The 27,840-nt window shown below is 46.6% G+C and overlaps 2 protein-coding genes across 26 annotated transcripts in view; one reads left to right on the top strand and one right to left on the bottom strand.

The window, feature by feature from the left end:
- The window catches only part of Rffl (ring finger and FYVE-like domain containing E3 ubiquitin protein ligase), a 62,953-nt gene extending 58,212 nt beyond the window's left edge, over nt 1-4,741 (top strand). For 9 of the 12 annotated variants that reach the window (XM_006246974.5, XM_063268500.1, XM_006246977.5 and 6 more), the window contains 2 exons: nt 85-108; nt 2,375-2,965. In XM_006246974.5, coding sequence (XP_006247036.1) covers nt 85-108; nt 2,375-2,556 — 206 coding nt within the window. In that variant the 3' untranslated portion in view covers nt 2,557-2,965. Of the gene's footprint in view, nt 1-84 lie in introns of all 12 variants that reach the window. The other 3 variants (NM_001399574.1, NM_001004068.2, XM_063268501.1) reach the window with 2 other exon arrangements.
- On the bottom strand, nt 4,309-27,643 carry Lig3 (DNA ligase 3). 14 transcript variants are annotated; one of them, NR_172067.1, is made up of 21 exons: nt 27,518-27,643; nt 24,955-25,508; nt 22,574-22,717; nt 20,269-20,469; nt 19,456-19,607; nt 18,525-18,691; nt 18,318-18,395; nt 17,400-17,568; nt 15,833-15,988; nt 14,127-14,258; nt 13,531-13,610; nt 12,694-12,781; nt 12,164-12,241; nt 11,806-11,929; nt 10,753-10,895; nt 10,353-10,427; nt 9,839-9,985; nt 8,825-9,032; nt 8,180-8,262; nt 7,676-7,986; nt 4,311-7,164 (listed from the first exon to the last, which is right to left on the bottom strand). NR_172067.1 is itself a non-coding variant. In XM_008768020.4 (20 exons), the coding sequence occupies exons 1-20, from the start codon at nt 27,317-27,319 to the stop codon at nt 6,931-6,933; spliced, it is 3,027 nt and encodes a 1,008-aa protein (XP_008766242.2). In that variant the 5' UTR covers nt 27,320-27,419; the 3' UTR covers nt 4,309-6,930. The 14 variants fall into 14 exon arrangements, 13 of the variants coding, with proteins under 13 accessions (XP_008766242.2, XP_008766243.2, XP_063125149.1 ...); XM_008768020.4 differs by lacking the exons at nt 7,676-7,986; nt 27,518-27,643 and adding an exon at nt 27,303-27,419 and having other exon boundaries at nt 4,309-7,164; nt 20,269-20,466; XM_008768021.4 differs by lacking the exons at nt 7,676-7,986; nt 27,518-27,643 and adding an exon at nt 27,303-27,412 and having other exon boundaries at nt 4,309-7,164; nt 8,948-9,032.
- Between the last annotated feature and the right edge of the window lie 197 nt (nt 27,644-27,840).

The raw sequence follows: 27,840 nt of genomic DNA, 5'->3' as shown, positions 1-27,840 counted from the left end.
CTGGAGTTAGTGATGACAGGGCGGTGGGAGACGACCCTTGTGCCACCAGACTCCTACTCACACATCATTTCCTTTCCTTTTCAGTGTCTGGTAATGAAGACCAAAACGGTATGTAATTGTTTCTGTCAAGGGTAGGCTGAGGCTCCTAGCTGTGTTGTCCTTCTAACATCAACTCTGATGATGGCTATTCATAGTTGTAAGAATCCCAGAGAGGCTGTAGAAAAGTAGAGTCAGGCGTTACCCTTGCCCCACCCCTATGCAGGAAGTTCAGAGCAGCCTAGGGGCTTGGCTGAATTAGAGCCGACTCCCTGGGTGCAAAGCGTCGTGCTCCGTTTCTCCAAGCAATCTGTCTGGAGAGAGTCTTACACATTCAGAGAGATCGTTTACGTTTTTTTGTTTTTGTTTTTTGAAGACAGGGTCTGTCTGTCTTCAACTTACTATATAGACCAAGCTGGCCTCAGGTGTTTGCCAACCAAACCAAAAAAGCACAAGGGTGGTGACCTGAGAGTCCTCTTTGAATGGGACAAAAGAGGTGTTTCGTGGATGCCCTCTGAGCTCAAATTGCATATCTACCTGCCTACCTTAACTCCCACTAGTGTGTTAACAGTTTCCCTCAGAACACACTGTAGAGCTTGGTTGCTCGTGGGACACTTTCACATGTATTGTACCCTCTTGAAAACCTTGAGGAGTGTGATTGTAAATTTCCCAAAAGAGAATATTCTCAGTGTTCCATCCTGTAGAGCACTTTAAAACTTTTCAGAAGAATTTATCCCAAGTAAAATGGTCGAGAATGGGCAGAGTTGAGCTTACTATTTAAGTCCCTGTAATCATCTGGGTTACCCCACCCCACCAATACCATGATGAGATTAATCTACGTGTTACCATCCTTCCTTCTCCCCGTTCCTTGGAGAGTGCTGACATGTTTGTTTCTCCTCAGTGAAGTAATGAATGAGTAAGATTCTGTAGATGACTCACCTTGTCTTAGATATGCGTGTATCCTTCTAACCTCTGTATTAAGGCCACAGGAGGCTTTAGAAAGGTTGGGCTCTCACAGTCAACCACCTGCAGCGGGAAGTGTTCTTTGACTTGATGTGTGTTTCATATTTATATTTGAGTAGCTACATGATAAATTTCCAGAACCACCAAACTAGTAGTAAACAAACATATACCAGAGGACTTATGCATTCAATGACTTCACTTTTTAGACTAGTCTAGAACAGAAAAAAGGAGGACTGAAAACTTAAAAGCAACAGAGAAATGGGGAATTCCTTTGGAGAGTTGCCAAGTCCAGTTGGGAGCAGTGTCTAGTATGAGAACAGTTTTGTTTTATGGCTGCTTAGTTTAGGCTGGTTTGACACACAGGAGATCGGTGGGTTTTTGACTATGAAGTCTTTCCTTAGCTGAAGTCGGATAGTTGTTGTGTCCACCACTAGGAAAGCCTAAAGATAGTATTTATTGAGAATGCTACGTACTGGGCAGTTCTTACTAGTCTCTGCTCTTGGAGCTCTTATCCCAAAGGCCACTATGTCATGAGCCTCTCTGTTTTGAATGTGGACTATCTCAGCAGCCCTGTATCCTTGGGCAAGCCACTTAACTTTGGCTTTTAGGACCCTGCCTGACACACGGTAGGCAGTTAGTCAATGTGAGCGGTTCTCATTCCCTAGGCAGAATGTTCATTATCAGATGTTTAAAGAATACCTACCATGTGACTCATGTTTTGGGAATTCAAAGATAAGTATCTGACCTCCAAGCATAAAGCAAATGCTAAGCTTATGATTACCGTCTGAGTAAGTTGAATTAGAAGCTCTTAGTCTACTGTGGGAGATAAGTGAATTATCATGCAGGATGATAAGCAGTCAGGGGTATGAATAAAATTCAATGGTTGTAGCACAGAAAAGGGAGCAGTGTATCTGCCTTGTCCTTCTATCAGGAAGTCTTTTCAGAAGCTTAGAGGTAGGTAGATCGTTGGATAGCACATGGGGTCTCCCGTGAATCTCAGCTTTATTAAATCAGGTCTATGTTTATAGATAAGTCTCAGGATTCTTAATGAACCATTTCTAACAGTCCTGTTTCTATCCAGACTTTTCTGAGCCAGTGTTATCTTTTCTGTGTATTCTGCCTCAAGGGGTGTGGTGCCTAAGCATTGTTAACTCACTGAATTACAGCCTCCTTGTCCTGAGATGTTTTTGATCTGAGTACAGAACACAAACCTTTCTGTTAGCAGGAGTAGGTGCTCAAGCAGCTGGGGGTGTGGTTTGGTTACTGAGGTTTTTTTTTTGATTGGAGCTGTATTTGAGGGGAAGTGTGGGTTTGGGGTTTTTCTTTGCCCCTCTGGAGACATAATCTATTGGTCTTTTCTGCCTTGTTTATCCAGGGGGAGCAGTGCCTTCTGGCCTGGAGGAGAACCTGTGTAAGATTTGCATGGACTCACCCATTGACTGTGTTCTGCTGGAGTGTGGCCACATGGTGACCTGTACCAAGTGTGGCAAACGCATGAACGAGTGTCCCATCTGCCGGCAGTATGTGATCCGAGCAGTGCATGTCTTCCGGTCCTGAGGGCTAGCATTGGCTTCTTCAGTGCCTTACAGGACATAGCCCAAGATGTCTGGGCTCGGGGTTGGTCCTATGCACAAGGGCAGTCTATTGTGAGAAACTGGCAGTGTTCTAAGACTAGGACAAAAGGAGGTGCCTAGCATGCCTGTTTTAGGTGGCAGAGCCCAAAACCAGTGGTAACTGGTTCAGATCACATGGGTGAATGCCTGCTTCTGTGATCTTTGGGTGGCGACGGTAATCAATGAAGAGGTCTTTCCGGAACGTGGACCAGTCTTCCTCCGCCCTAAGACAAATTTTTCATACATCTGTATACCACTCCTCCTGTTTTGTCAATCAGAAGTCCTGCTGGAAATGGTATCTTTCCCCACCCCACCCCCAGCACATTTGGATTTAAATTTATGGTCTCTCTGGCTTTTCGTGTGTTAACATATCTTTTAAGTCTCATTTGCCTAAAACTCCTGTTTCTATGGACCAAAAAAATATGTTAATCAGACCAATAGTATTCCTCAGGTCAGAATTTGGATCAGTAAACTGACCCCTAGCGAGAAATTAAGTCTTAAGTGATACAGAAAAAAATTCTAGGTTGAGTCACTTCTGTTTAGTGTTGGGGTTGGAAAGGACCAGTCTCTGAGCTGACTGCTGGGAAGTCCTTAAGAGAGGGATCTGCTTCTCTTTGGATTTGACTTTGTGTCATCCATAACTTTGGATTATGAGGAAAGGTAAATTGAGGCTTTATCTTTGGCTTCTGGTCTTTATTTTCCAGCAGGCTAAAACTCTTTTAAAACACCACTTTAATAATATTCTCCTCCTTGGGTTTAAAACTTGCTTACTGAAGGTATAGGAACCTTGGCAAAGAGCTCTGCTCTCCTCTAGCCTGGCTGTCCGTGGAGTTCCTGGAGAGCAGACACGGGACAGTGTTTTAAGGCACTGGAAGGCGCTGAATGAGGCTGGACTATGCGTATGGCTGCTGAAGTCTTAACTGCGTTCTCTTCTCAGCTGATTGGGCAGGCCAGGATGAAGGAGTCTTTTAAATCATGATTCCAGCCCTCCTGGGGTCTTTACACCACAGACACAGCTGAAGGGTTTGAGTACTGTTTGCTAGAACAGCTCAACACCACAAAACATGAGCTGTGTGAGATGAGCCCTTGGCCTGGCTAACACTGCCTTTCACTGTGACACGAGTGACACGACACTGGAAGAGCCAACCACGCACGACTCTGGGAAGTGGTGGGGCACCTGGGGAGGCTCTTAGACATAAATGCTTGGGCTTCAGGACTGAATTCCTTCAGAGGATCAAGTAGTTCGATGAAGCTGTTGTCAGAGATGCCAGGCCCACTTACCTCTGCATTATAAGTCCAGATGACCAGATTTTGGGTCAAAGCTTTTGTGGGTGTCAGGGATTCAGATCCCTCCACAAAGACTACCTTGCCTTCCCTCCCTGAACAGTGAGTACTGTAGTTTACAATGTCTCCAGTTTAGCACGGCCCACCGATTTTGCTGCTCCTGGACTCCACTGTGAAACAGGTCTGATCTTGCAGCTCAGTAAGACCTAACAGTAACTTTAAAGCCAGTTCTCCCTTATGACTGCTTTTCTGAGGCCTTACCTCCCTACCTCCTACACAGGAACAGAAAATACACTGATGGCTGTGATTAGCAACCCAAGTAACAACCAGAACCCATGTCATTTATTTTGGAGAATTTACCTTTAAATCTCTACCTTTGGTGTTTTCATTTGGGAGGAAAAAAACCAAAATATGTCAAATAACCTTTTTATTGTTAAACCAAATGGAAGTTGGAACTCATTCCAGTTAATATCTCAGGTAGAAAAACTGATTTTTTTTTTTAAATACCTGAGCCCCTTTTTCTGTTCTTCACGGATCCTTGGTCTTAATTAATGTGGAAACACCTAATCCTTCCAATTATTCTGTGGACTTTGCCGATTGCGCCAAGATTTTAGTTGAGACTTAGTTTTCAAAGATGCTGACTGGTTGGAATAGCCGGTTCTAAACTAACAAGCTGTAAAGGAATTAATAGTCTATGTTGTACACATTTGAGATCTCTTGGATATAAATGTATAGCTCCAAGTGGCTTACATTGATTCTCTCACCTGGGTGGTAAGCATACCCAAATGTGTATTTTTTGTTACAGAGCTCTGCTTTATAATTTTGTAATAAAGTTTAAATACAGATGCCTGTTCCATCTGGTGTGGGGGGATGATACCAGAGGTTCCCAAAACACTTGTAAACGTGGGCAGACATCAGGCCACATGCTCTGTGTTGTGACCTGGCCAAGATCCACAAGAGTACATGGGATTGTGGAACAGTTACTCGTGGAGCTAAGTGTAAGGGTGATTCAAGAGCAAACGGCAAGCACCGTGTGAAGTTATTACAGTCCCACTGTAGAGGGGCCTTCAAGAGCTAAGTGAAAGGAATCTCAAGACAGCTAGGTAGGCAGTTAAGTTTTCAAGTTACCCCAAAACACTGACAGTAGCGTTTGGATACAGACAAGTGTGGCTCCAAGGTTGGCCCAGCCTAAAGAGCAGACTGCAGAGTAGACACAGGCCTGTACCCACCTACCTGACCAGGTGCCTAAGGGGAGTGGAGTGGAGTGTATCACCTATGGGAGAGCTGGATGAAAGGATTCTACCCTGTCTCTTATTGATGGCCGGATCTGTTGAGCATCCCATAATGAGCACTGCCTGCCATCAACTGGCATTGTGTAAACAAAAGCCACAGAGAGCATGTTTCCAGCCTTGGGGGATGGGGGTTTCAGGTCATGCTTAGGCTTGTGTGGAAAGACAGGAAAGATACAAAGGTCTACATACAGCCTAACCTCTGCAAAGGGAAATGTACAGACAGCAAGCTGAAGTGACTATATAGTAAGGCATTAAAGGGACAAAGGGACAAACTTCCAGCCCTGTGTGATGGGGAAGTCATCTTTGATGCTCTACCAAGCTGCTTGGGCAAGGAAGCCAAGTGTTCAAAGCACAAAGCAGCTTCCGCCTTGAGGCTAGAATAAAAAAAGTTTAACTTACCAGACTGAATGTCGCTTACTCTACCCTAGTCAGAGCATCTATAAAATAGGAGAAAGACAGCCAGACTAGTAAGCAGCCTCCTAGTGGGATGTTACTTTAGGAGTTACGTGGGGTGGTAGGTCTGTATCTTAGAGGCTCACATAAGTGTTTAAGAGGTCCCATCATATTAACCTAGCTCACAGGTGGATAGAAAAGCCTGCTGAGTTAATAAGAACAGAGCTGCTCTTCAAGAGGTGGCACAACATAGACAAAGAAGGCGGTCTACTACAGTTCCATGCTTAGACCCAAATGTGAACTTTTAACAAGTGAGGTGTAAGCTAGGCCTCCTCCTGGATAATATCTTTACCAGGCTCCGTGTTGCATGCCTTCAACAAGGTGTCTGAGGTTACTGGCCGCTGCCCAGTGATTTGGCAACAGTGACTGCCCATTCCTCTTGAGGAACTGATACTCAGATGATGTGATGTCACCGGTAACTTGAGACCATTTGAAGATGTCTTGAAATGTTTATGGCTTTCGCCAGTCACACTAATCCCATTTCAAGGCTTGACAATCAGATAAGGCTAGTTTAGGACACTTCCACTGTGGCAAAATACCCCTTGTGTGCAGTTATACACAGAAATCATTTTCTTTCCCCTTCAAGGACATCTGCCACACATGGCATAGAAGCCAACCTTGGTAGGCAGGGTATGTAGATTTTCCCAGCTATGGACCTGTGCTGCTGAGAGCAGTCAGATTTTGATGAGGCAAATTCACCTTCAAGGAGCCTCTGTCTCCAAGGAGGACACTTTTCTGTAGATGTCAGCTCTCCCTCCAGGCAATGACCTGGAAATTTGGAGACCACTTTGTTCTTTCACATGGGGGTTTGGACCAGACATAATAAAGGTTTTGCCAGGTATAAGAAGTGTTTGAGAACAGTTTAAATACACCTTTAAGATGCACGTGGAAGCGAGGAGCACAGGAAGTAGATTCCGCTCAGCACTCCTTCGTCACTGAGGAACACTAGATGGGACCAGTGGGGGAAAGTATGCTTATTCTTGTTCAAATTCTTACCCCAGGCTAGCCTTGAACTTCTGATCCCCATTTCTTATTTATAAAGCTGTAGTTCAGTGGCAGAGTGCTGTGCCTAGTGTGATTGAGGGTTTAAGTTGGTCATCAGCACCTCAGACAAAACTAGCACCTGGGAAGATCCAATTAAACTGCTTGTGTCCACAGCAGCTAACTCCCGATCCAGAAGAGACCATAAAGAGGCGGAGGATGTGAGAAGGTGCGCTGCTTGGCGAACAGGCCTCTACCCGTCAGGCTGAGCCTCGTGTATCGGTAGAGTTAGCAGGAAAAGCAAAGTCCTAGCAGGGAGCTACCAGCCTCCGTTTCCGGATGCATGCCCAAATCCACTCTGAAGAGACCAACTGGGCATCAGTGTTCTTGTCCCTGTTACCCAGCACATGTGTGGCTGAGGCCATGTCAAATTCCTGTACCAGGTCCCCGTTGAATGCCACAAAGTAACGTTTGAGCCGTCTGAAGTCTGGTGTAGAAGGTGGCAAGTAGAGCCTCACCCCAGTGAAGACATCCAACAGCGCCTGCAAACAGAGTTCATCCAGAGTGAGCCCTAGTCTGGGTGCACGTGGGACTTGACCCACCTGATTAAAGGACAGCTGGGGATGGATGCCTGGAGTCCAGTCTTAGGACACAGATAGTTTACTGGAGAAAAGACAGAGGTGTTGCTAACCCCTCCTCCAGTCATTCAAAATAACCATGGTCTGACAGTTCTTCCTGACTTTAAGAAAAATGAGGAAAGTGATGGGCTCTAACTTCTGAGATCCAGTTAAACTGTTTGGGGAAAGGACGTTTCTCCAAGAACCACCCAATACAAAATACCCTGGAAGATCAGTTTGTTCTGCACAGCTACCTAGTCAGAGGGCCTAGGAGTCTTGCTCATCAGGGTAGATAAGTTCAAGGGCTTCAGGGAGGGCAGAGATATGGGAGTGGTTTCACTGAGAACTAGGTGTAGGCCCTGAGATGTCAACCTCTGTATGTACGCTTGGGAATGGGTACAATCTGTTAATCATGGCCAGAAGCTACCCAGGGTACCATAGACTAGCTAGTAGTTCCTGATCTCAGGTTCTCAATCGATGTTGCCAGACCAGGGACTGTCGAAAGGGAAAACAGGCTCCTCAGCTGTTGTCTATGTCATGGCAGTCTCCCTTCTCTTTGCTGGGTAGACCTGCTCGGAGAGACAGACACAAACGTGCTGCACCCCACCGCCACAGTGGGCTTCCTTCTTTAATGTGAACTGTTAACAACACTGCGGCTGGGTGGGCTTTCAGCCTCCTGCTAGGCCAGCTCTATCTCCTGCCTGTTCGCATAGCTCTCCTTCCTCTTTGCCGGCTGGCCCGCCGCCTCTGCAAGGCAACAAAAGGGCACAGGGTGGAGCAGCAGAACTGCTTACCTGCCCAGAACAGGAAGGGAAGGGGCTCCAGGAGTCTTCCCCCAAACCAATAGGGACAGCTTTTCACATTCACACATAGGAGCCTGGATCTCTAGACCCTGAGCCAGACTGGCTGGCCTGTGTCCAGCACTGCTGTTCTTACTCACCTTTGTCAGGCCTGGGGTCTCATCAGCAGCTTTCCTCTTCATCCCCACTTTGACAGGAGAAGACTTCACAGCCAGCTTCTCTCCTGGTTTCATGGGGGAAAGCTTTGGAATCAGTGTGTTGCCAAGGATAGCAAAGGTCGGGTATGTATAAGGCCCTAGGTCCAATCCCTACAAACTGGGACATGCCTATAATCCAGCAAATTCAGGACCATTCTGAACTACAGAATGAGTTAAGGGCCAGCCTGGTGTAGAAAATCCCTGTCTCAAAACCACAAAACCAAGAACAAGAAGGAAAAGGGTAAGAGGAGCAGCCTGTAAGTCAGGGAGAGTACAGAGATCGAGTAGTTCTGTTGTAATGAGAAATGGAAGGGGAGCAAGGCCATCAGCTGGATCCTTTAGCTCCAAGGTGGCTCATTCCCCAGTCAGACTGGCTGTCCCTGGTCCCCTGTCATCCGGGTTTGTTGAGTAGATAAGAGGTGCCTGGTAGACCAGTTTCTGGTCCCTAGCTAGTCACATGCTAGGCACACACTACTGTAGTGGACACCCCGTCACAGGACGCTAGAGTTGAAGATACCGGTATGTCTATGCTCTGCCATCTCCGGCCTACCCACCGCTCTCCCCATCACCTCAGGCACCTTTACTTACCACCTCTGCTACTGGGATCATTCAGCTTCTGTTCAGTCTTCTTGGCACTGGCAGAGGACTTACTGGGGGGTCCCTTGGGGCCCTTGCGGGGCACAGTAGACCCAGCAGTGCCCTCATTCTCACCATTGCTGCCTCCAGTAGTGGAGCTCCCCTCATCTCCAGCCACCACAGCGAAGTCTGCCTTGTCTTTGGACAGCTGGTACAGTTCCTAAGAAGTGGGGGAATTGGGTGCTGTCATCTGACCTGACCCGACCTGTGTCTGGTATGAGTGCTGCCTGGCACATGTACCTAAGGAAAAATGTAGGGCCCTGGAATCTGAGTAATTTGGGTACAAGTTACTTTCTGTGGCAAAAGTTTTGTACTTCTTGACTGGCTTTAAACTTAAGATCTCTCTGTCTCAGCCTCTCTGGTGCTCAGAATATAGGCTCAGATAAACCAGGTTTTTTGTTGTTTTGAAGCAGAGTCTCTGTAGCTCTGTCTAGCCTGAAATTAACTATGTAGATTAGGCTGGCTTTGAACTCAGAGAAACTTTTGATTCTGCCTCCTGAGTGCTGGAATCCTAAAGGTGTGCAATAGTACATTCTACCTAAACACAGTTCTTAAAAAAAAAAAAGTGTATGCCTGTCTGTGCACCATGTAAATGTGTAAATGTCTGGTGCCTACAGAGGCCAGAAGAGGGTACTAGATCTCTGGGACTGAAATTACAGTTGTGAGCTGCAGTGTGAGTGCTGGGAATCAAACAGGGGTCCTCTGGAAGAGCAGCCAGAGCTCTAACCGCTGAGCAATCTCTCCAGCCTCTAAACATCAGCTCTTAGTAAAGTCGAACTATGGAAAGCTAGGCTCTTAGGGGACCTGAGGAAGGGGAGCTGGGGGGAGAGGTATTTTAACTGCTCTCCTGGCTTTGTCCCTGTGGGATGGAGATAATAAGCCAAACGACATGTGAACAGGCCAGATGCCCAACACTCTAAGAGCAAGACAGTAGGTTGATGACTTAGAAAGCCAAAGTGCTGGCACCTTGAGTTGGGGGAGGTTAGTGGCAGATTTCCAGTCCTTGTCATCCCGGATTCGGGTGCATCGAGGAAATCGGATGGAGATCCCATCAGCAGTATGCGCCTCAGATCGAGAGAATTCTGCTCCTGTGATCTCCCACACAGCAGCTTTCTGTCAGGAATAAAACAGGTAGATTATCACTGGCCAAGAAGGAAGTCTCCAGCAGACAAAACAGTGTCAAGCAGGTGAAAGCACAGAGGCTCTCAGTGGCTGCCAGGAGGCCTGTGGGCTAGTTATATACCTCCTCTTGAAACCTGTCTGTTAAGTAGGGTCTGGGCTAGGTCTAGCTCTAGAACAGGCCTCTTTTACAAATGGAAAAGGATTTGCTTCCCCTCCACTAGGGACAGACAAGTCCTCAAGGCTGGTTGGTTAGCCCTGTTTCTATCATTTGCTGAATATGCAAGTCCTATCCTGGGTGGACCTTAGCAAAGCTGGACTAACTTCTGTGGTGGGGCCACAAAGCATCAGGCGATAATACCTTTGGGTCTGGGACGATAAAGTCAGGATAGTAGATCTTGTTGATCTTCAGCCAGCTGGGTATCTTGCTAGGATCCTGAAGGAGAAAAGATGCTGTTTTGGGCTCCTGTCGTGCTGGAACAAGGTTTAAACCTTGTCTTTGGCAGTAACACTGTGAAATGACTTAGCTAAAAAGGATGACCTCTCACCCCAAGTGATCTTCCTTCTTCAGGGAGGCTCTGGCCCATCTTCTATAAGACAGGCTCTCTGAGATTTAAAAGCCTAATCCTGCTCCTATAGCCTAGAAGCAAGCTCCTTTCTGAATTCAGAAACGAGACTTGCAGACCTCAGTCCTCAAAGCACAGCCTGTTTCAGGAAGGATGACTTGTCCAGGGCCAGGGTCAACCAGGCACCTTCCTCACCTTGCTAATCTTCACCATATCTAGCTCTTTCTGCAGGCGGGCAAGTGTGGCATCGTCATGGCCTCCAGCACATTTTGTAACAGTGCACCACTTCTGGCTGTCGGGGTCATAGCAGCCCATGAGGAAGATGGACATCATTCCACCTGGGAGGGGAGACATGAATTGAGTGTGGGCTAGAAGGAACCACCTCTGCCAGCCCATGATAGACTGCTTGAAGATGAGTGAGCTAAGGCCTTACCATCAAGAGTATTCGAGTAATCACACTCAACTTACTGGGCTCTGGGGAACTGGACAGTACCTGACACAGAGCAGATACAACCTGACATACTGCCCAAGTGTTCCTCAGACTTCATCTTTCTCCTCAGTCAAGAAACAGATTTTTTTTCTGAGAAGGAAGCTGTTAGGCCTTAAAACAGCTGGTAGTTGAGTTTCTTTGTGTCAGAACTACAGAGGGTATTCTTGACCAACTTTCTTTTATTATTTTTCTTTTTTCTTTCTTTTTTTTTTTAAGATTTATCTGTTATATATAAATACACTGTCACTGTCTTCAGACACACCAGAAGAGGGCATCAGATCCCATTACAGATGGTTGTGAGCCACCATGTGGTTGCTGGGATTTGAACTTAGGACCTCTGGAAGAGCAGTCAGTGTTCTTAACCACTGAGCCATCTCTCCAGCCCTATTTTTCCCTTATTAAAACATTTTTCTTATTCATTTTCTTTCTGAATGTGTATTTTTGTGCAGCCAGTCATAATCCAGTCTTTATACATGCTACAGTGTGCACGTGGGAGTCAGTTCTCTCCTTTTACCAAGGGGATACCAGTGATCAATTTAGGTCTGAAGGCTTGGGACAGGGCTTTGTACCCACTGAGCTCTCATCAGCTTTTCTTACTCCTGTGTGTAAGACTGAAGCTCCCAGACATCTCTGCCTGATGTGACCAGGGCACTAGATCCCAGGACCAAGGAAGCCATAACTGGCAGATCAAGCTAGTAAGAAGACCAGTGTGTGTGTCTTCTGATAGAGTACCACCCCAGGGACCAAGCACCACTAACCTTTGCTCCCTTGCCCATAGAAGGCCCCAAGAACCACCAGATCAGCTGTATCAGCCATGGCCCCCTCGTTCAAATAGTCTTTCTTAACTTTCAGCCAGTGTCGTTTTCCAGGCTCATATGTACCCTGAGGGGACACAACAAATACATCACAAGATAATACAAACTCCATAGAGGGGGTTCATCTTTCACCACTGTGGGCCAATCTCAGTGTTAGGCACTATAGGACATACAAAGCCATTTTCAGATCCAAGACCAGCCAGCCCCAGTTGAGTGGGCAAGACTCCTACATAGCTCTCCCCGTGTCCCACAACCACCGCCTGTCACCTCCAGCAGAAGACGGGTATAGCTACTACCTTACCTTCACATCCTTTAGCACCAAACCTTCCAGGCCCTCTCGGATCACCCGGTTTATCATGTCAGCCAGGTCTGAAGCTTTCTGAGGGTGGTAGGAGAAATGTGCAGGATCACGTAAGAATAGACTGCTCATGTCTATACACTACTGTGTATAACTTGGAGCTGCTGTGGCTTTGAGAGGCAGGCTGCAGACAAATAGGCAACATAGGCAATGGCCAACAGCAAACTTATCAGCACCCCACCAGAGAATACCTAAGGCTCATCCTCTCACACCCCATGGGGCTCTCTGCTCTCTTTTTCTTTTTCTTTTTTTTTTTTTAAGATTTTATTTATTTTTTATGTATGTGAGTACACACCGTTGCTGTCCCATCGGATCCCATTACAGATGGTTGTGAGCCACCATGTGGTTGCTGGGAATTGAACTCAGGACCTCTAGAAGAGCAGTCAGTGCTCTTAACCACTGAGACATCTCTCCACCCTCTGCTCTGTTTTCAAACCACTTAGATCCCTGCCTAGGATAGGAACTTCACTTACTGTGACTTGCTTCATTTCTGAGAACATGATCCGGTTACGGATTTCAACCATGTTATCATGAAGAAACTTCCGTCGCTCACAGAGAGGCCTAAGGGAAACAGCAAAGTTGAGGTAAAGAGCCTCCCTCCCACTCCAAGCAGGGACTCTGACACAAGACAGTGCCCAGTGACAAAACTGTTGCTTCAGGAAAGGGACAGCTATGGATCCAAGTGCCCATATGAACTGTGCTGTCAAGGGTGGCAAGGACTCCATCAGCACTAGAGATAAACAACTATAAGCAGTAGTCCACAGCCAGATTATAGCAGTGCTCTCTTCTCTACTGAGCCAAGAGAACACCAGTCTCCAGCCCAGACTACTTGAACATTGTTGTGCTATCCCTAGCCCCCAGGCTGGCACAGGCCTCGGGATCCTACCCCATCAAGCCTTTTATAACCATGGTTGTAACTATAGAAACAGGATTAGGGAGAATCCAAGTGCACAAGGACAAGTATCAGCTGTGTAGGTCCAAGCTTTTGGAGGTAGCTCACTCTAGACAGCCAGTTCCCCCTAGATGTTTCACGCATGGCATCCCTGAGAAGCTCATAGATAAAAATGCAAAACTCTTAGCCCTATCCCTGTCACTTTCCTAACTGAAGCCTCTACAGGCCCAACTCAGATAAATTTTCAGTGAAGATAAGGATCTCAGTTGAAACATGGTAGCCAGGAGTAAAATCCAATGGTTGATTATATGTTTAATACATGTAAGGCCCTGGATTTCATCCCCAGTACTGCAAAAAAATGAAAAAAAAAAAAAACAAAAAAAAACCCCAAAACAGGTCAAAATACTAGTTAACTCACCTGTCCATCAAGCTGACATCATTAAAGTAGATACAATCAAAAACAAACAGGCAGACATTAGCATCCTGGAAAGCAGCTTTCTGCAGAGAAAATGAGGCAGGGGGCACATGAGGGCACAAGTAAGGGAGCAGCAGGCCATTTGAAAAGCCCCTCGTGAACAGTTCTGTCAGTGCTCTGCAGGCCACAGAGCACTCTGTAAATGGTGCTCACTAAACTTGAGATCCCAAGTGTTTACCAAAGGCCCAAATGTTGAAGACTTGTTCCTAAGGGTGGTGAAGTAGGGGAGGGACATAAGTCATTAGCTCCAAAAGGGATTGTGGGACTGGCCCCTTCTCTCCATGCTTCTCAGTTCATGATGTAAATGACTTTGCTTGCCACATGTTTAGTGATCTAAAGCTATGGCCCCTGTATTCTCTGACTGCAACCTCTAGATACAAAACCCCTCTCCTTTATAGAATGGTTACCTCTGGTATTTTGTTACAGTGATGAAAGAACACATGCCCAATAAAATCCAACTCAAGTCTAAATTGGTTCTCAAATCTCCCCTTTGTCAGACTGACAGCACAAGTTTTGCACATAGGACTCTTAGGGTATACCTTGTGTACTCCCAGGGTCCCAAAGGGCAGTGGTTTGCCTGTGTTGTTATCAATCAGGAGCACTTCAGAGTCCAAGATCATGCTTTGACCCCCAGGAAACGCTTTGGGAATATAGTCCTTAAAGTGGGCCACCTAGAAGCAGAAAGGCAACTTTGGCAAGGCTGACTTGGCAATAAGACCTAAAACTAAGTCACGGTGATCAAGGCTCAAACAGCACAGAGAACCTTGCCATCCCAAGCAATGAGTGAAATGAACAGCTAGGTTGTGTCGGTCTCCCAAAGAGTACCAGGCTATCTGCTTTATTGCCTCTGTCTAGATCCAGAAAATGGTCAGCCCACTGAGTCATTTTCTATGGGTTATACAGAAGGCTTGGAGGAAAAGGAAGAACAGTGAGTTGGTCAGGAAGGACCTGGAGGTAGACAAATATGAGTGGGAAGGAAAGAGACGGGCAGGTGGGGACTAGTGTCCATTACAGAGGATTGGTGTCATCAGGCTGAGGACTGGGATGTGGAAATAGATGGGTTGCAGGGCAGACAAATAAAGCCTTGGGAAGAGCAAGGAATGAGAACAGGCCTTCCCCTAAGTGGGAGCTCTGAAGCCCCTGCTGTCTTCAGAGTATAAGCATGAGGACAGGATTTTTCCTAACAGAGCCAGAGCTCTAATTTCTGATACTCTGTGGGAGAAGTCCCATTATAATTCCAGGTATTTCCTGACAAAAGGTACCAGGAGTGGGGTCTGGAGGGCTTCACAATTCCTCTGCTGAGAGCAGCTGAGTCACTTCCTAAGGTATGGAATAGGATGAGGAAAGACCTGGCTGACCATCCTTACTCCCTTCCATCCCTACTCCCTTCTATTCCCAACTGAGCCCTTCAAGAACTGAAAGGCACAGACTGATGACATATTTAGTGTACAGCCCTTGCCTAGTCTGTTAAACCCTGATTCAATCCACAATATTTGGGAAAGTAAAGAAAGCATATTCTGGAATGCTGTGTTCAAATGTTCCTGGGTCACAAGAGGGATTGTCTAACACCATCCTTATCACAGCAGTTCCTGATCAGTTTCCAGTATACCTGGAACAAGAATCTCATTACAGGACCACTGCTCAGCTCTCTTGCTCAACACATAAGTGCCCAGCCACCTTGTCTCTACTAGACCACACAATACATCCCCCAGTATACTGACTCTGAGAACTAGGAAAGAAGGGAATCCCATTTACTCACAAGCTACTGGAGCCAGCTACTTCGGCTGGTTCTCTTCCACAGACCTCATAGGACTGGCCCTGGAAGCTGAGAAGGGCTGAGGAATGAGGCTCTTAATTCCCATCAGTTCTGAGCACGACAGGGATCAGCATCCCAGACAGCCCCACAATACTGTGCACTTATCAACTCTAAGCCTCATGAAGGTCAGAATTTTTACCTATTGTTTGTACTTGAGTAAGTCTACTAGCTACTACAGTTTACAGCATTTGAGAAATACTTGTTGAGCGAACTAATAAATGATAATCCAACCTTTCCTAGATTAGATCCCTAATCTAGCCCAGAAGAAGCACAGCCCTTCATTACTAGAAGAGTGCAGGAATAAATTCCCTCCATTCATTTACAGAAAAAATGAATTTCCCTCTGTGAAACACAGCTAGAAAGGCCTTGCCTGCAGTTCTGGCCGTTTTTAGAGACAGGGAGGAGACGTCCTGGCTGAATGGGTATTACCTTGTGAGGCAAGACAGGCTTGAGACTGCGGCTGAAGTAGCTGAAATGGTCTCCCTTCTTATGCACCTGGACTCGCTCACCATCGTACTTGATCTCAGAGAACATGCCATTGGGACACTTCTTCATTGCATACTCAATGGACTTGCAGGCCTCAGCCTTGGGATGGAGAAAGCAAATGTTAGAGCCCTTCAACAGGGGCTCCTCAGCCGGGCCTGGAGCTGGGATTGTCAGGACAGAATTGGGTTCTGGAAGTGACCCAGGACAGATTACTGAGGGGGTGATGTATTGCGAAGGGCTGGACAATGCTGTACTCTGATAATAACATCATCAGCTGATGTCCTGAGCTACATGGCAAGACTGTCTCAAACAAACAAACAAACAAACACTCATCACCAAATTTGGTCTAACAGTTTACATTTTAAAAAAGACAAATGCTGTTAATTCTACAATAAAATTCTTCTAAAGTAAGATTTTTTTTTTTTTTTAGTAATGTAGGCTCTTACCAGACACCTAGCTTATTAAACACACTTGTTCTCCCAGTGTGATGGTGGAGGTGGAGCTAAGAGTAGAGAGGGCCAGTGACAGTAGAGCTAGCAGGGTGACTGAAACCAGAGACTGACAGGACATCCAGACGCAGACCCACTTACTCACATACTGGCAGTAACCAGACCCAAACAGTAACTACCACTGACAGGCCACAAAACAATGTCATTTCATCTTTGATATGATCCCTTGGAGGACAAGTGCTGAATGGGAGCCCTAAAGGTCAGGGAGGCTATGTACTTACTTCAGGTCAGGCAGCCAGTGAACAGGCAGACTCAGATGTGTATCTGAGCACTCATCCTAAGCCTGTGTGCTAAAGCACTAAGCACATAACCCACACCATTCTTCAGACAAGGCTGTGGAAAAGGACTCTAGGGAGAACTCCCACGGAAGCCAGAATAGTCCCTATTCCAGGTAAGGCAAGAGGTTCTGACCGTGGCATGGAGATCACACTATTTTAGCAAGCTAATCTATTTTTCTGGTAGCGAGAGAACTCTTTCCTATTCTAAACATAGAAACCTAACACAAGGATTTAGTATTCTAAGACAGAAAAAATAAGTTCCCTGCATACCCAAGGAGACTTAAGAGCAAGCAGCAGAGCACCAGATGTTGACTCTGCTATACATAAAACCAGAAGGGACAGCCATCCTCACTAAAGATGTGGAAATCCAGTTATATACTGGGGTGAGACTTTGCTCCTACAGCTTCTCCCTGTCACAGGAAGCCTTGCTGTGTTGCCAGCTCTAAGCTACCTACCCTGCAGGAGGGCACAGCTGTCTTCAGGTGTGATGCTAAGCTACTTGGTCCCACATGCCACTACCACAAAGACAGTAAAGTGCAAGAGGCCTGACTCGGGTTGTACTAGGTCGCCTGCCCTTTTCTGAATCTTCACTTCCTGGCCTAGCATGGCTCTGCTCACCCCCACTCCTCCATGACAACCTACCAGAACTCCTGCCTTTCATCCCTGTCAGCTGCCAGCAACGTGAAGAGACATGGATGACAGGGACAAGGCAGTGTTCCTTACCAGCATGGGTTGCACAGGTGTCATCAATGAGGCCTGGACACTCAGAGCCCGACGCCGGCCTGGGTCCTTCTCCACCTCCTGCTCATTGTGAAGGACCCGCTCCACCACATCCTGCAGGTTGCGTGATGCTTTGAAGGCTTCATAAGCATTGGGGTCAAGGGCATCTAACCTGCCAAGGAGAATAGGAGCAAGGAAACAAACCTCTACATCTGACATTATGGCTTAGGGTAGCAGTCTGTCAGACAGGAGAGATGCTGGGGAAGCAGCCTTGTTCTTTACCTTGAAGATGTGACTAACCTACATTAGTCACATGGAACCACAAACAGTTATGAATGTACCACAACAAAAGTTTATTTAAAGGGCTGGAGAGGTGGCTCAGTGGTTGAGAACACTGACTGCTCTTCCAGAGGTCCTGAGTTCAAATCTGAGCAATCACATGGTGGCTCACAACCATCTGTGAATGAGACCTGATGGCCTCTTCTGGTGTGTCTGAAGACAGCTACTGTGTGCTCATATAGAATAAATAAATAAATCTTTTACAAAATTATTTAAAACATTTTTGGTGACTTGAATAAACAATTCTTGAGCATCAATTTTAAAGATTTTGCAATATCAACAGGTTGGAAATCAAAGCTGGCACAGAAAAAGACAAAACAGAAAATTCAGGATTTTGAGACCCCATGCCTTACATAGCACAGCCTTGGCAGAGAATGGATATGGAATGGGCTTCTTGCCCACTCAGACTTTCAGTTGTCTCAGCTTTGTGTTAAAGATATTATCTCCACTTTGCTAGTGAGAAAATGGATGTGGAAGTGAGTGGGGCCCAGAAGTAATAGTGTAGCAGGACTCCCCAGTCCCGAGAGCAGCAGGGAACAGGGCAGCTGGCAGCCTGAGCTGTGTGAGTGGCTGTGCACTTACACGTGTTTTGCACCCGAGTTCATCTTCAGATCGTGTTTGATCAGCCGGATAATGCACTTAAGGTCATTGGCTGTACACCTAACAAGATAAGGCGTATGTACTCAGCTTCATCTCTCAAGGACTTTGAACCCCCAAAGCTCCCTTCCCAAAGTATGCACTTCCCTAGCCCACCCCATGGGGTCTGACTTCAACAGGGCCACCCCTCACCTGGAAGCAATGTCCTGCAGGGCCTGCTGCTGCTCATCCTCTTTGGTGAGCTTGGAGAGGTGCAGAAGAAATGCATCCACCTCCTGGATGGTGAGGAGGCTTTTGGCAGCTGGGGGAAAAGACTTGCTCTGCTCAAAGAAGACTCTGATCGTCTCGGACACGTCACCCTGTCTCCAAAAACCAAAACACCACTGCTGCAACCCCAGGAAGCTTGGGCCGAGTGCCAAGTCAAGGGTTCCAGCACAGTGTCTGTTCCTAAGTCATTCTTGGTAATGCTCTCCCATCTACTTGCATAGGAAGGACCCATCTTATACACACGAGGCCACTCACTTGCTTTAGCTGAGCAGAGACACAGTACTAATCTAATACCAGGCCAATCTGGTTCCTGTTTAAGAATCTGAACCAAAGGGGTTGGGGATTTAGCTCAGTGGCAGAGCGCTTGCCTAGGAAGCGCAAGGCCCTGGGTTCGGTCCCCAGCTCCGAAAAAAAGAACCAAAAAAAAAAAAAAAAAAGAATCTGAACCAAAAACATGGTCTGTCCACATTAGATGCTTGATAAAAAAACATTCCATGGCACCAAGGCAAGAGTCACGAACAAACTGAAGATGAATGCAAAGTCCAAAGAGAGAAGGGGAAGGCAAACAAGCAAATAAAGCCCAGCACAGTCCCAGGACAGACAAAAGGAAGTCTCAAGCCCTGACTTTTCAGATAAAGCCTCTGTGGCTTGGCAGTGGTATGTTTTCAGTTATTAAACTCAGGAAAGGAACAGCTGCGTCGTCACACCTGGCTTCCCCAGCCTAATGGAGTCTGGCTCACTAAGTTTCAGTTGCCTCCACCAGTAGTGCTCAGTTACTTTTAAAGTGGCTATGGGAAGGCTATCCTGGCAGAGTCCCACCTAGGTTATGACCTCCCTACACCCACCCGCCTCTGACCTGTTCTAGGTCCCGGGCCATATCATCTGGGTTGCAGTTAAAAATTCGGCTGAACAGTTTCACTATCTGCTTATCATTCAAGTTGTACACACTCTTGATGACACCAGGCAGCAGCAGCTTCACTGTCAGGTACACATCGCCTCGGAAGCCATCTGCAAACAAAGGGAAGGAACTCCCATTAAGAAATGGAGATGCCATGTGTGGTGCTGCACACCTCCCATCCCAGCACTCAGGAGACAGAAGCCTAAATGCAGATCTCTGAGTTCGAGGCCAGCCTGGTCTATATAGTAAGTACTAGGACAGCAAAGGATATACAGTGAGGCCCCATCTAAATAATAAGAGGAGGAGGACGAGGAGGAAGAAAATGGAGAAAAAAAAGCAGAGACTGCTTCCCACAGCTCCCTACATGTGTATCTGTCTCACCTTTCCTCCATAGTCTCCCAATGGGCAAAGCCCCAACTTTCACGTTGTGGTGACATAAGAGATACTGAATGACAACATACTAGATCCATGAAAGAAACTAAGCCAGGGGATTCTACTCTGCACTGGGCATGTGCTTCGCCTAATCACATATGCTAGTGGGCCATTTGTCCATTGGTCAAATGTGATGGGTTCTTCTGCCTCCTGGGGACAAAATAAGGGCAGAGGGAGAAAATGACCAAGCACCCAAGCAGAACCGGGCATGTAACATACAGGGTCCGGTGACAACTCCAGCTATGGATCCCATTTCACGATGATCTTGTGCCCATCAAGCTGGCCATGGCTCTGAGCTTTTAAGAGGAGAAGCCATGTTCAGTACATGTACAGTCCTACCTCCTGTGGAGCCTTTCTGCAAGAAGTCGTGGATGATCTGGGTCTTGGTGTTATAGCTAGGATTTTCAGCTACCATGGCACACAGCTTCCGGAATTCTCGTAGTAGACAATCTTTGTGCTTAGGGTCACATTTACTTGCGGACAGACTGGTCTTAGGAGCAGGGCTTGAGGGGTCTTGCTCAGAGTTGTTCGGTTTGGCTGCTGGAGAGACAACACAGATGACTCATTTTTTCTTTTGTTAGGGAAGCACAAAAAGAAGTTAGAACACTAGGATTTTTCTGGGGCTTTATATGTCATTTATTCAAGCTCCTCAAAGGGTCACTGGAGGTAGATATACTGGATCCTTGTATCAGGTACAGATATGCAGGTCAAGTAATTAGCACAAATACTGCAGGAAGACTGCACTGAGGAGCACCTGTGTTCGTGAGTACCTCACATAGGAACTAAGGCTGCTTTCATGCCACAAGCCATCAAGTGAATCTCAGAGCAATTGTCATTCTGACTCCACAAAGGCTGAGATGAGCAAGAGAGAAGAAACCAAAGGACCAGTAAGACTGAAATGACCGCCATTGTGGACTGTCAGTGCTATTGCAAACCTGGCGGGTTAGAGTTCACTGTCCTCTTACTGATGAGACCAAGGCCTGAGAGCAGACAGCTTTCAAGACCACCTACCTCCTTGGAAGAACAAAGACAGCGGATGCTGGGATGCCAGCAGAAAAATCAGGGCCCCCAGCTCATCTTTTCATATTGTCAAAATAAAAGGCCCCTTTGTTTATCTCAGAGAAACCTCAGTGATTCTCACCTCTTTGTGACCATTTTCTAGAGTGAGGCAGAGTTGTATATCAAGGAGTTGCTGACTAAGGCTTCTTGTTTGGGTTTGTAAATTGTAAACCTGTCATCATCTCTGACCTGGAATTTGATCCGGGGTGGAGATCTTTCCAGAGCACTGGTATTTAGCCAGGTTCACTGGTTCACTACCAAGCACAAACTGGAGTTCTCAAATAATAAAATCTGCCGGGGATGGCAGCCCATGCCTGTACTTCTAACAACCAGGAAGCAGAGACAGGAGGATCTAATTTCAGAACAGGCTAGACAAGAGGACCCATTCTCTTCTATTTCTGGGCTGGGAGTAGCCTTTGATGGGTAAGCCATCTCTCCAGCCCAGGGCTGTCTCTTAAACAAAACAAACTGTGCATATGTATATGATAAAACTCCTACAGAACCAGGCATCATTTCTGTTAACATTATCTCCCATAGTCCTCTGACAGGACTAATGTCTTGATTCACTGACAGAACCGTAGATACTCAAATAAGTGAAGATTTGCTCAAAGCACCACGCTGTCAAGCATGGACCAAACCTCAATTCTCCTGACTTTACATCTAGACTTCTTTGAATCTCCAGACTACTCAAGTCCAAAGGTTTCATTTTGTTATTTCCTTCAGTTGAGCCAACCGTGTGAACTGTTTATCTCAAACAATAAAGGGAACAACACACTTCTGGGCAAAGAGACATCAGTGTAACAGTAGCTCCACTGTCAGCCTATACTTCACTCCATTCAGGGAATGAGATGAGAGTAACAGCAAAGTGCCTCCCCAGGTTACGAGTGAGGACAAGGTCCCTCTTACCTACAGCCAATAAATGACCCTCTCAAGTCCTATGTGCAGCACGGGTTCTAGCAATGACCCACCGATTCCCTGTCCACACACTGTAGTTTGTTATACAACACAAACAACTTACGTGTGTGTATGATAACAAATTACTGTTTATCTTGCCAAGACTTAAGCAAGAAATAGGAGATGGAATCTGAATCCAGAGCCCATTAAATCCCAAGTCCTCTTGCTTTATCAGGGGGCCCTACTATCTCCCCACAGAACCCACCGCCTTCCTTCAGTGCCTCCTCTGGCTCTTGAGCTCATACAGCTCAACTTCAGGAAGATAAAGGCACAGAGTAGCAAGAGAAATCAAAGGAAACCTGTTAAGCATGAACTATTCTCAGTTCAGACAAGTTTGGGGAGACAATTTCTCGGAATTCTGCCATTTAAAAATACAAGAGGAGCAGGTTAGAAAAAAAAATCTTTTTGACCCAGGTAATAACTTTAAGTGGACGAAGTCTTGACAAACCAACATGTTCCAGCTACAAGAGACTAAAGTACACAATGTATGCTACCCAAGTGGAACACTGAGACTGCCCAGACAGAAAGAAGCCAGTTATGGACCCTCAGGAAATCCGTGTTTTCACTGAGCCAGAGACTTAAGACACCAAATGGAGGGCCTTACCAGGGAAAGTTGCCTAACACATCTTACCTGAAAAGCCAGAAAATTTCCGGGGATTGGTACTGGTAATAAACGAAGCGCCTTTCACTGGTGATGTCACTTGGCCAGTGGTTGTCAGCTTAGCCTGGACAGTAGCTTTCTTCTTCGGTGTGGCAGCTGTCTTGGAAGACAGGTCTACAGGACCCACAGAACAAAAGTGCCCTTCAGACAAAGACTGCCGAGAAAGCTTCAGAGGTTTTGTCAACAGTTTTCAAAAGCTCCTATTATATTATGACCCCAGGCTGTCTGTTCTTTTTGAGTAGAGGAAGGAGTTAAAAAGATATAAGTCAGGGTTGGGGATTTAGCTCAGCGGTAGAGCGCTTGCCTAGCAGGCGCAAGGCCCTGGGTTCGATCCCCAGCTCCGGAAAAAAAAAACAAAAACAAAAACAAAAAAAAACCCAAAAAAGATATAAGTCAGAGAAAAAGAAACAAACCAAACCAAACAGGTATTTTGGATCATTTACATCTATTAGTAATTTGAATTTTCATCAAAATTGTCCACCTCTTATCCAATATATAAGAATTAGTACAAATTTGGGGGAAATTAATAATGTTTTTTTATTTTTGAAGATTTTTATTTTATGTGCATAGGTGTTTTGCCCGCATATATGTCTGTGTATATGTGTGTGCCTGGTACCCAGGGAGGCCAGAGAAGGGTGTTGGATCCCTGGGATTAGAGTTGCAGATGGTGGTGAGCTGCCATGGGGGGTGTTGGGAATTGAACTCAGGCCCTCTAGAAAAGCCACCTTTGCTCTTAACCACTGAGCCATCCCTCCAGCCCCAGTAATCACATTCTGATAAATAAAACTTGGAGCTAGCTCTGTCGAGTAGCCCCAAAATATAGAAACAACACAGTAAAATGGAGAAGGCAGAACATGTCTGTCTGGCAGAGGGGGAGAAATCCGAGTGTTCCGTGCACTTCCTTCCTAGTGAGATGCAAGGAGTACAAAGGCCCATCTTTAGGGCTACAGCCTTTAGATCTATTCCTCTTGCATATAAAAGTGGGCAAGTACATATGTGTAGATGTATGTATATACGTATATGATTAGGCAATTGCTTATCTTTCTAACTAACTTTCTAATCTGTTCCAAGGACTTAGAATCAAAGATATGCTATCTTATGCGGATGAGACACATAGCATCCAGATTTTAGTTCCTAAAATTGTTTTCCATTAATGGGAATCCAGACTCCTTGGAGGGATGGCTGCCTCCAAGGGTAGGAAAGAACACACAGAAAAAGGTCAAGAGCATCCTCTCAAACCTAATGCCTAAGTACTAATGTTTTTCAGACAGGGTCTTGCTAGTCTTGAACTCACTCCTGAATGCCTAAGGTTGCAGGCTCATACCACCACCTCACCTAGCTACAACTCTCAGAGAAAAGGATGTGCCAAGTGTAGTTGGAAAACATGTGCAATTTCCGACTTGACAGGCTGATGCAGAAAAGACTGAGAGTGTAAAGTCAAACTTAAAAGTCTGGAGAGAGAGAGAAAGAACACAAGAAAACTAGGGTATACAGGATATAGGAGCCAGCCTAAAGGGTGTGCAAGCTGGCCAAATATGGGACAATTAAGTACCAAACTGAGTATAATATTGAACTGTAAGTCTCTGGGAAAAGGTAGTAATCTACTAGTTCATAAAGCTAACAAGGTGACAGCCAAAAGGTATTCTTTTAAAATATCAATATCTACAAGAAAGACCATGGAGTACCAGGCTTGGTAACACAAGCCTATAATCTTAGTCCTGAGGAGACAAGACAGGAAGATTGCTCCAAGTTTGAGATCAGCCCAAGCTATATGGCACAGCAAGAACACATCTCAATAAAAGAAAAACAAAACAAACAAAAAATAAAACAACAAAACAAAAAGCCTCTGGAAATGCTGCAGAGTAAAAAGGAGGCCAAAGAGACATGACAATTAAATGTAACACCCAGTCTTATCCTAGACCTGAACCCTGCAATGGAGAAAAATGTACTACTAAATTATAGCCTTCAGTCAACTAACAGAACAGTATACAGATACAGTTTAGTGAGGCTGACAGGTAAGCTATGATCTCGGAAGAAAAGATCCTATTTTTCAGATACCCGTTGGGGTACCTCCAGGGCCTGGTGATACAACTTTCTTTGAATGGCTCAATAAAAACCAAGCCTGATATGGAAGAGAGAATGAACACATAAACAACAATGATAAAGCCAACTGACTGTTATCAAGAAGGAAATCTGTGTAGAGAGCCTGCGTGTTTTATTCTGAATAAAATTCGTGAATTTGAAATTATGCTCAAGGAAGACGCACAGAGAAAGAAATCTCCCAGACTCCAGTCTCCTGGTGCCCTATCCTATCAGCACCAGCGAGCTTCGAGAGCAGGTTCTCCCCTCACCTGCAATGTGCTGGCTTATCTGTTCCTTTTCATTATCTTCCAGCTCTTCCCAGCCTTCCAGCTCTGTGAGGTCTTCAATTTTTTTTGTGGTGGCCCGCGCCCGCTCCAGTTTCTCAAACATGCACTTAATGTGGTACCACTCTTTCATATCACCCCCAGACTCTGAGAAGGGATTGGGTACCACTTTGCCAATGCGGCATACGCCCTTTACAATCTTCTCCTTGCATTTCTTGCAGCCAGCTGTGCCCCGCTTGGCATAGTCCACACAGAACCGCTGTTCGGCCATCTCACAGGGGCCAGTACAGAGTCCCACATGCGACCCTGACCACGAAATAAGGTGGGTGGCACGTGGTCTTAGATGACCTCTCTGGAAAGATAGGACAGGCTTTCTTCTCTGGAGGAGGCAGCACCCACAAAGGAGATTTGTTTCCGACCACTGGCTGAACTGTCTTATGGCAGGCCAGTGATGCTGTTCTGAAAACAGGCACAGTTCTTTTCTGCCAAGGGCACAGAGGTTTCTCGGGAAGAGGGTCTTAAAGGCCAAAGTCATATAGCTGCATAAAAGGGTGGAAACAGACAGACAGACAGACAGACATGAGGGATCCAGGCTTCCAACTTCTTAACAGCTAGAATCTCAGACAGAGCACTTGATTAACCAAGCACTTCCCAATGCATTAAATATTTACCACCCAGAGTTCCAATACAGGAAAAACCAGTTTCCAAAGGGGCATGCCTCGTCAACATTGTAGAGACTGTAAAGGCACTCATAATCGATGGTGACCTTTAAATATTACCAGGATCCTGAAGCTGTCTTAAAAACCAAGAAAAATTACATTATGTTTATGAAATTTTCCTGTGAAACATAACACATGAGCCACTTTCAGAAAACAAATCAGCCACTGTAACAGTTTTGGGATTTCAGAAGAAGGCCCCCTTTTCGAGGCAACTAATCAGAGTCTATAATCAGATTGACTGCCTGAGTTCAAAACCTTAGCCATTTATCAGCTGTGTGACCTTGGTTCAGTTACTTTACCTCTCTGTTCCTATTTCATCTGTCAACTGCAGCTCACAGTAGGACCTAATTCAAGGAGTAGTCAGTTGTGCTAAGAGGAAAGTCCTTAGAAACAGAATAAGCAATCCCCTTGCTTAATTCGGCTACCTGAATCAGGGAGGTTGAAATAACCGGACTGTAAGATCTAACCAAGTGATGAATCAATTCAAGTGGAAAATTATTATTCTTACTCTTATATTTATAATTATTTAAGTGGCTTTACAGTTTTAATTTCCAATTTACTGGAAACTATTTTTAGTCCCCACTCTGCTGAGAAGTAAAATGAATATTGTGTCAGAACAGCAAGCTGGCTTCCATCACTGCTGTGCGACATGGTGCAGAACACAGCAGGTATACTATTTAAGAAGGGGTTGGGAAGCCAAGTCTATCCAGCTAAAAGGGGGCAGGAAAGTGGGGCAGATACCAGGTGACTCGGTTTCCTCCAACAAGGTTGACCCTAGCTAGCTGATCCTCCCACCTCCAGTGCTGGGATGGTAGGTGTGAGCCACCAAGCATGACCAGTTTATTGTCTGTTTATTTTTCGCCTTTTGAGACAGGATCTTTCTATGTAGCCCTGGCTGTCCTGGGAGTCACGATGCAGAGCAAACTACTGTTCTGAGTGCACGGATTAAAGGCATGTGCTACTATACCCGGCCCCAGTTTTAGTTTAAAAAACAGGACTAAGCTAGTTATGGTGGCTCTCTCCTGTAATCTCATCCCTCAGAAGGCATTGCTGTGCGTTCGAAGTTGGACAGTCTGGTTTACTTAGTAAATTTCTGTCTATCTAGGGATACATAGCCAAGATCGTCTCAAAAGGATAACAACTCCTCCCCCACCCCCCAAAGATTAGAACTACTTCATGAATTGGTTAGGAAAAGTACAACGCATACGAGGGCAGGCCAGAGGTGGAGTTCGGAACTCCCGGAGGATATATACCAAACTTTGAAAATATTCGATTTGGGGGAGGAGAAGTCCGTAACTGGCAGACTCAGTGGGTCACATAAGCCCTAACGGTTAAGAATCACAGAGGCGAGTGAAGGCCGGCAGGGCTGGGGAGGTGCTCCGGGCGGATAGGAGTTCAACTTTCCGCAGATTAGGGTGGGTGGGGTGCCGTGTCGTCCAGCCCGGGATACGACAACTAACTACAGGGGGAGACCAGCGCGGAGAGGCTCTGGAGCCCCCCCCCCCCCCCGAAGAGCAAGCAGCACGCCGCTCTGCCCACGGGTTGAGCCCGCCGCGCCACAAGGCGGCGGGGAGGACCAGCAGCGGCCCGGCCTCGACCCCTGAGGATGCCCACTCTGCCGCCAGCAGCATCCTGCCCTTCCGGGTGCCCGCCTGGGGTCCCGGGGGCCGCGGGCCTCCCGTGGGCTCCCGGGGGGCCGCCACGTCACGGAGGGTGTGCCCCCAGGCTGAGCGGCGGGCGGGGGAGGAGCCACGGCCACTCGAGCCACACCACGCTCGGCCCCGGCCCTCCCCACACGGCGCACCGCGGCCCGCCGCGCTGCCCCTCACCTGCCTTCTCGGCTGCCCTGGCTCTGACGCTCCGCACCGGCCACCGGACCAGGAGCCCACAAGGCCACGGGCCTTGCACGATGACTAGACCTCCTGTCTCTTTAAATACGGGTCCTTGAACCGGAGGCAGTGCGCAGGCGCAGTAACCGACTTGTGCTTTCGGACCCCGCCCTCCGGTCGCCACGTGTGTCGCTGTTCTGTTCCGGCCCGGAAGCCTTGAACTGAGTATTGTGGGGTTCGAGTGGCGGCTCGGATATTGAAAGTAGTAATTGAAAAATCATTGCAGTGATCCCAGGGAAGGAAAGCTCGAGTCGTTCCACCTG

This window comes from Rattus norvegicus, chromosome 10 (assembly GCF_036323735.1).
Source record: "Rattus norvegicus strain BN/NHsdMcwi chromosome 10, GRCr8, whole genome shotgun sequence".
Taxonomy (NCBI): Eukaryota; Metazoa; Chordata; class Mammalia; order Rodentia; family Muridae; genus Rattus; species Rattus norvegicus.
The sequence above is the reverse complement of the archived record's forward strand: the minus strand, read 5'-3'. Positions and strand labels throughout refer to the sequence as shown.